Source organism: Dendropsophus ebraccatus, chromosome 12 (genome assembly GCF_027789765.1).
Source record: "Dendropsophus ebraccatus isolate aDenEbr1 chromosome 12, aDenEbr1.pat, whole genome shotgun sequence".
Taxonomy (NCBI): domain Eukaryota; kingdom Metazoa; phylum Chordata; class Amphibia; order Anura; family Hylidae; genus Dendropsophus; species Dendropsophus ebraccatus.
The window spans coordinates 59,914,342-59,922,300 of record NC_091465.1 but is presented as its reverse complement, the minus strand read 5'-3'; the positions used below and the strand labels follow the sequence as shown (position 1 = coordinate 59,922,300).

The following is a 7,959-nucleotide window of genomic DNA, read 5'->3' as shown; positions in this document are numbered from 1 at the left end:
TTCCTTTATTCCCTCAGAAGTCGTCTCAGAATCATGTAGGACATTAGGGAGAAGCTGCTGAGCCAGTGTGATAAATAACTCCCCTGGTATATGACCGGCGATTTATGAAGGAGCAGGAGCTGCGACTTACCGACTCCACAGACTTGGCTGTAACCCATGTCATATGGAGAGCTACTTTCCGAGCGTTTTTCTTACTTACAGGAATTCATTGCACTTTTAAAAATCAGTTTATTCATCTTACAAATGATAAATACTTTGTTCAAATGGTTTTTTCTTCTGGACTCGTGATGATACAAAAAAGGCATCTTCATACAAAAATATCAGAACTATATTAAAATACATTATATAGAATGATGAAGGCACACAGAGAATCTGTGACATTTAACCCATTATTACCAGCAGGGCCAGCAAGAATTTAAGTGAAAAATAGATTTCCGGCCCCTCTGACAAAAGAAGGGTTAAATAATTCCCAGATGTTCACAGTTCCTTTAATACTGGTATTCTCCATAATGTCCTACTGGAGACCTACACTTGGTACATCAGTTCATCTTCTAGGGCTTAGGAAACAAGATATTTGTGGTAAGGCACGTAAGAGTGCTGAGAAGGTTCAGTCATTGTGCAATTAATATGGATAAGCCTGTTTCTTCTCAACAATAAGAGAAAAGCAAAAATGTAAGGTAGATGTGCATAGATCTACTTCTTAGAAGATCCTAAAACTTCACAGTATAAAAATGTCTTTAAGGCGAATGTAATGGTTGGATCTCAAGAAATTGTGGTCCTAATTCATGTATGGGCACTCTGGTGAAGATAAGTCAGCCATGACAGCAGCCTGGTCTAGGTCTCCTCATCCCACAGGCATAGCTGCTTCTGGGTCACATAGAAGTGGAAGATGTATCCTTTCTGGCAGCTGCGAATGCCGCACTTGTAAGACGTGGTTTTGCCGGATGAATCCCGCGTTTTGCAGTATTTTAGGCTACAGGGAATCCATTCCAGACTGAGGCGATAGGAGCAGATGCAGGCCTTCCAGTCATGAGAGCAGACCTTACAGGGGTCTAGAGCCGGAAGGGATGATGCCGACTGAGGAAGAGCCTCAAACATGGAGCCATCAACACCTTACAAGGAAGAGAGGGGAGAAAGAAGGTCAAGATGAATGTTTTCAGCTGTGAATAATTCCTTGTCAGTGTAGTCTAACTGGAGAAGAACAAGTGTTTTTGTACTCTGTAGATAGTCAGATGTCAATGATCATATCAACTATATGGTGACCACAGAATCTACAGTTGCATTTTTGTGGTTACCACTCTCTTCATTCATAGATATGAGTGTCACATACCTACCTCTTCCATAGGCTTTAAAGGGGAAGTGCGGCGCTAAAAAAATTATTCACAGAATAACACACATTACAAAGTTATACAACTTTGTAATGTATGTTATGTCTGTGAATCGCCCCCTTCCAGTGTCCCACCACCCCCGCCCGTGTACCCGGAAGTGTTGGTGCATTATACATTACCTGATCCGTTTCGCGCATGTCCTCCATCTTGTGCCAAACGTCATCTTCGGACGGCCGGCCGAATCGCTGCCGCCGTCCCCCCTCTGCCGCGTCATCAACTGCTGAGCACAGTTATGACGCGGCAGAGGGGGGACGGCGGCAGTGATTCGGCCGTCCGTCCGAAGATGACGTTTGGCACAAGATGGAGGACATGCGCGACACAGATCAGGTAATGTATAATGCACATCACACTTCCGGATACACGGGCGGGGTGGGACACGGGAAGGGGGCCATTCACAGACATAACATACATTACAAAGTTGTATAACTTTGTAATGTGTGTTATTCTGTGAATAATTTCTTAGCGCCGCACTACCCCTTTAAGGGGAACCTGTCATCACTACATACTGCCTGAATCACAGGTCACCACTGCTACCATTGATCTTCTATCTAAACCAATATTCTGAATCATAAGTTATCAGAATGGTCGACAGCAGCGTCTTCCTGCCCTATGAATAGCCCTCTATTGCTTTGGGTCTAGGAAAAGATCTAAGTATCAAGATTACTGGTGCAGGCAAAAGCCTTTGGGGACCACCCTGAAGACTGGTGGTTCAAGTAGCATGAAAACGAACCTATAATAACAGCTCAAACACATATCTGTATTCTGTCTCTGAACATGATAAAGGCTTTACTGATCGCCCAGGATAGGCTTCCTGACACTAAATAAAGATCATGGCACAGCTATAGCCACATTAGCCAAGAGATAAGTTCGTTTTTTCTTAAAGGACATTCTTAACCCCTTAACGACATCGGGCGTAAACTTACGCCCTGGCGCCCTGGTACTTAGCGCATCAGGGCGTAAATTTACGCCCGATGTTTCCCCGATCGCTGCGTGTTCACACACAGCGGTCGGGGAAGATGGCCTGCTATAAATCATAGCAGGCCATCATAGCTTCTCGGCACGGGGGGTGGTTAACACCCCCCGTGCTTACGATCGCTGCTATAGGCTGATCAATTCAGATCAGCCAATAGCGGCGATCGGAACCTTTCCGGGTCATCGGTGACCCGATGACCCGGAAAAAAATGGCGGTCGGTGCTGTCCGAGGACGGCACCGACCGCCATTACTGTAAAAAGTAATGTTGATCGCCGTGCCACCGGCCCGATCGCCGTGAACGGCCGGCCGGCCGTTCACGGCGATCGGGCCGGTGGCACGGCGATCAGAGTCCCACAAAATAGTAAATACCTGCCCTGGACCCCTCAGCTAGGTAGCCGAGGGGTCCAGAGCAGGTATTTGTACATTACTCACCTGTCCCCGGCTCCTGATCGGCGGCTTCCGGGTTCGCGGCGTCCTCCGTCATTCCGTTCGGTCTTCGGGTCTTTCCGGCGGTCCCCGTCGTCTTCTTTCGGCTATTTTCGGCTCCAGCCTCGTCATTTTCCGGATTTTGCGCTCTGCTGCCCCCTAGCGGCTGATATGTGTAATACACTTATCAGCAGCTACAGGGATATTCAGAATATAGAAAAAGTGTTTTTTTTTTTCTATTTTCCGCACCCTATCGCCGCTGAGTGTTGATTAGCATCGCACGAAAGTGCGCTGCTAATCAGCAACTCCTCCTTTTTGGCGTAGGGTGTTTTTTTTCTATATTCTACTGCCACGGTCTGCTTATAAGTGCCGCACATAAGTGTGGCATTTATCAGCAACTCCTTTGTTGGCGTAGATTTTTTTTATACTTACTGTAAAAAAAACACGTAAAAAACACTACATTACACCACACTACATTGAATAAAGTTTGACACTACACCACTACATACCCCATATACTAGTCCCCATATAAAGATGGCCCCCAGGGTGTTTTCGGTGTCAGAGGGATACGTTATTATTGCCTCCGACACCGAAACAGCCAGTGAGGATGAATGGGGGGGGATCCTTCTTTCCTCCATTCATCCTCATCATCCAGTGACGTGTCTGGGGGTAGCGTAGCGTACGCTGCCCCCCAGACACGTCTTTTCCGCCAGTACCGTCCCAATAAGAGATGACGGTATGGTGTGAAATTCTACAAACTCTGTGAGAGTACCTCTGGGTACACTTACAGATTTAGGGTACATGCACACTGCGGAATGGCGAAGGATAACCCTTTGTGCATTCCGCAGCTGGCACCCGCCGGCGGACTGATGGAGGCGCGCGTCTCCATCCGTGTCATAGACTCCATGTTATGCACGGGCGGATTCCGTCGTCCATCCAAAGAATGAACACGTTGGACGGAGAGCGGAATCCGCCCGTGCATAGAATGGAGTCTATGACACGGACGGAGACGTGCGCCTGCATCAGTCCGCCGGCGGGTGCCAACTGCGGAATGCACGAAGGGTTATCTGTCGCGATTCCGCAGTGTGCATGTACCCTTAGAGTGTATGTAGGAAGGAACACCCGAATCCAGCCCCAGATGCCCACTCCCCTCCCCTCCCATCCTCGGAACAAGTGGGAAGATCGTCCGGGAACTGATCTTCCCACTGCTGGATAAAGGTTACCACCACCTGTACGGGGATAACTTTTATACCAGCACCCCCTCTTCCGGTCCCTCACTGCCCGAGCTACTGTAGCTTGCGGCACGATCCGAACATATCAGAAGCAGTAATAGAGCCCTAATATTTAGCAGCCATGGAGCGGACCCAGCGCTTCTGGATATGAGGGACCCCGTATCGCACCAGGACAACATTTTCCAGGTGACGTCCCCCACACTGGAGAACGGGAGACCCCAGAAGAAGTGCAGAGTGTGGCGTAACAGGGGGATCAGGAAGGACACCATTTCCAGTGTGACACCTGTCCTGATCCCCCCGGCCTCTGCATACTGGATCGCTTCAAGGCGCACCACACATCACTGGGGTTCTACATTATCTATATTCTGTCCCTTATTCCTATTTCAGGGGTCACGTTGGTCCGGGGATTATTCTGATCGCCATTATGGAGTCGGGAAGGAATTTTTCCCATTGATGAGGCTACTGTCGTCTGCCTCACGAGGGTTTTTTGCCTTCCTCTGGATCAACACAGGTTGAATTTGATGGACACCTGTCATTTCCAACCTTATAAACTAATAATTGGCCTAATACCCCCAAATAAATTAGAATTGTCCCTTTTTCCCAGCTAAATAGGTATGGCCGCCATTCCCATTAGAGGATGCCATGATGCAATTACAAAGCCTCTGTGCGGCCAGGACAGTAGAAACCCCCCACAAGTGACCCCATTCTGGAAACTACACCCGATAAGGAATCTAACAAGGGGGGCAGCGGGGATATGGCCCCCAAGTGACGGCCACATTTGGGACGTGAAAATGAAAAAAATGGTATTTTTTATTTTCTCGGCACATGTTCTACGTAAGTGCCTGTCACCAGTGGGGTCCATATGCTCACTGCACCCCTTGTTAGATTCCTTATGGGGTGCAGTTTCCAGAATGGGGTCACTTGTCGGGGGTATCTACTGACCTGGCAGCACAGGAGCTTTGTAATTGCGACATGGCCTCCATCCTCCATTCCAGCCTCTAAATGGCGCTCTGTCCCTTTGGTGGCTTGCCCTGTGCCCATATGGCACATTATGCCCACATATGGGGTATTTTCGTAATCAGGGGAAACTACCCTACACGTTTTGTGTTAATTTTCTTTTTCAACCCCTTGTGGAAATGGAAAAAATCAAGGCTAGACCAACATTTAGTGTAATTTTTGTAAAATTTTTACTCTAAATCATTAATCTTGTCATGATTTTTTCATTTTCACAAGGGGCTAAAAGATAAAAAAAAAACACTAAATGTGTAGAGCAATTTCCCCTGAGTACGGAAATACCCCACTTGTGTACATAAAGCGCCATTCGGGTGCAGGGTAAGCCTCCGAAGGGAAGGAGCGCCATTTAGTTTTTGAAGGCTGGATTTGGATGGAATGGATTTTAAGGGGCCATGTTGCATTCAAAAGGCCTCTTGTGTTGCCAAGACAGTTGAACCCCCCCACAAGTGACCCCATTATGGAAACTACACCCCTCAAGGAATGTAAGAAGGGGTGTAGTGAGCATATGGACCCCACTGGTGACGGGCACAAATGTGGAACAATGTGGCGTGAAAATGAAATATTAAATTTTTTACACTATAATGTTGGTTTAGCCTTGAATTTATCATTTTCACAAGGGGTTAAAAGAGAAAAAAACACACAATATGTGTAGAGCAATTTCCCCCGAGTCCGTAAATACCCCACATGTGGACATAAAGCGCCATGTGGGCGCAGGGCAAGCCTCCAAAGGGAAGGAGCGCCATTTGGATTTTGGAGGTTGGATTTGGCTAGAATGGATGATGAACGCCATGTCGCATTTACAGAGCCCTCGTGCTGCCAAAACACTGGAAACCCCCCACAAGTGACCCCATTCTGGAAACTGCACCCCTCAAGGAATCTAACAAGGGGTGCAGTGAGGATATGGACCCCTTGATGACGGGCACATTTGTGCCATGAAAGTGAAAAAATGAAATTTTTTACTTTTACGTCACATTGTTCCACATTTGTGCCCGTCACCAGTGGGGTCCATATGCTCACTGTGCCCCTTGTTAGATTCCTTGAGGGGTGTAGTTTCCAGAATGGGGTCACTTGTGGGGGGTTTCCAGGGTCTTGGCAGCACGAGGGCTCTGTAAATGCGACATGGCCCTTGAAATCCTTTCCAGTGAAATTCAGCTTCCAAAAGCCAATTGGCGCTCCTTCCCTTTGGAGGCTCGTCCTGCGCCCCCTTGGCACTTTATCGCCACATGTGGGGTATTTCCGTACTCGGGAGAAACTGCGCTACACATTTTGTGTCTTTTTTTTTCCTCTTATCCCTTTAAGAAAATGAAAAATTGAAGGCTAGAACAACGTTTTAGTGTAAAAAATAAATTTTTCTTTTTTCACGCCATATTGTTCGGAAAATCTGTGAAGCACCTGTGGGGTCCAAATGCTCACCGCACCCCTTGTTACATTCCTTGAGGGGTGTAGTTTTCTAAATGGTGTCCCTTTAGGGGTGTTTTTTAGGTTTTGGCACCCCAGAGCCTCTGCCAACCTGAAGTGGTACAGTCAGAAATGACCAAATATAACGGAGGCGCTGAAATTCACTAGGCGCTCCTTTGTATCTGAGGCTTGTGGTTGCGTCAAATAGCGCAATAGGGCCACATATGGGGTATTTCTATAAACTGCAGAAACGGGGCAATAATTATTTGGGTGCATTTCTTTGGTAATAGGTTTATAATTATGAAAAATATTGGATTACAATAAAATCTCTGCACAGAAAATTAAAATTTTCAAATTTCTTACACACTTAGCTTTTATTTCTGTGACTCCCCTAAAGGGTTAAAACACTTTATGGATATGCTTTTGCAGAGTGTGGGGGGTGCAGTTTCTGAAATGGGGTGCTTTGTGGGGCTTTCTAACATACAGGCCCCTCAAATACACTTTAAACCTGAACAGGTCCCTAAAAATATCTGATTTTGAAATTTTACTGAAAATTTGGAAATTTGCTGCTAATGTTTTAAGCTTCCTATTGTCTAAAAAAAATTAAAGATCGTTTAATAAATGCCGCCAACATAAAGTAGACATGTTGCTAATGCTATTTAATATATAATTTATGTGGTATAACCACTTTCTGTATACGCAAAAAAGTTTCAAAGTTGGAAAAATGCAGTTTTTCACATTTTTTCACATTATTTGGGTTTTTTTCATAAAGATTTGTTATGATTATCGACTCCAATTTACCAGAAATGTAAAGTACAATATGTCACGAGAAAACAATCTCAGAATCAGCCGGATAGGTAAAAGCATCCCGAAGTTATTAATGACTAAAGTGACACTGGTCATATTCATAAAATTTGTCTCTGTCATTAAGGCCATTTCAGGCTCTGTCCTTAAGGGGTTAAAGATAACAGCCATCCAATAAGATGATTCTAGTATGCAGTATTTTGTTGTGTTATACGTACACTTTAAAGTGCAATCTCCTCGTCAATCTCATTCTAGCAATAAACTCTTCTGTTGATAAGGTAGTTTTCTACCCCCCTCGGCCATTTCTACATCCACGCCAGGAATATGAAGGGGTCAGCCAAAAGAAGACTGGCATTGACCCAGGTGATTTCCAGAATTACAAATAAAACTAAATGTTTGGTAAATATATAGATGCTTACCTTTCTTTAGCCATGCCCTGACATCTTCCTGTCTTGTATAGATGGCCTCTCTGGCCTCGGAGCAGATGTTGTGAATGTGGGAGCTTAGCTGGATACCTTTAGTAAAGTTAACAGCTACATCCATCGGTAAATTCTCAAATCCCCTCATGTCTTCTGCCTGACGCACGGTGTGTGGATTTTTCTATGAGGAATAAACTATTTAAAATCAGGTCTTTCTATTTGAATTGCATATACATTTATATGGCAGATATGACACATATGGCACATAAATTCCTTTTCTCCTGTAGGGAATTTTGGATGACAAG

The 7,959-nt window shown here is 45.5% G+C and overlaps 1 protein-coding gene across 2 annotated transcripts in view; it reads right to left on the bottom strand.

The window, feature by feature from the left end:
* Positions 1-208: 208 nt before the first annotated feature.
* The window catches only part of OAF (out at first homolog), a 32,357-nt gene continuing 24,606 nt past the window's right edge, over positions 209-7,959 (bottom strand). For both annotated transcript variants that reach the window (XM_069948561.1, XM_069948560.1), the window contains exons 4-5: positions 7,655-7,835; positions 209-1,112 (exon numbers count right to left, since the gene is read on the bottom strand). In XM_069948561.1, coding sequence (XP_069804662.1) covers positions 835-1,112; positions 7,655-7,835 — 459 coding nt within the window. In that variant the 3' untranslated portion in view covers positions 209-834. The remainder of the gene's footprint in view (positions 1,113-7,654; positions 7,836-7,959) is intronic.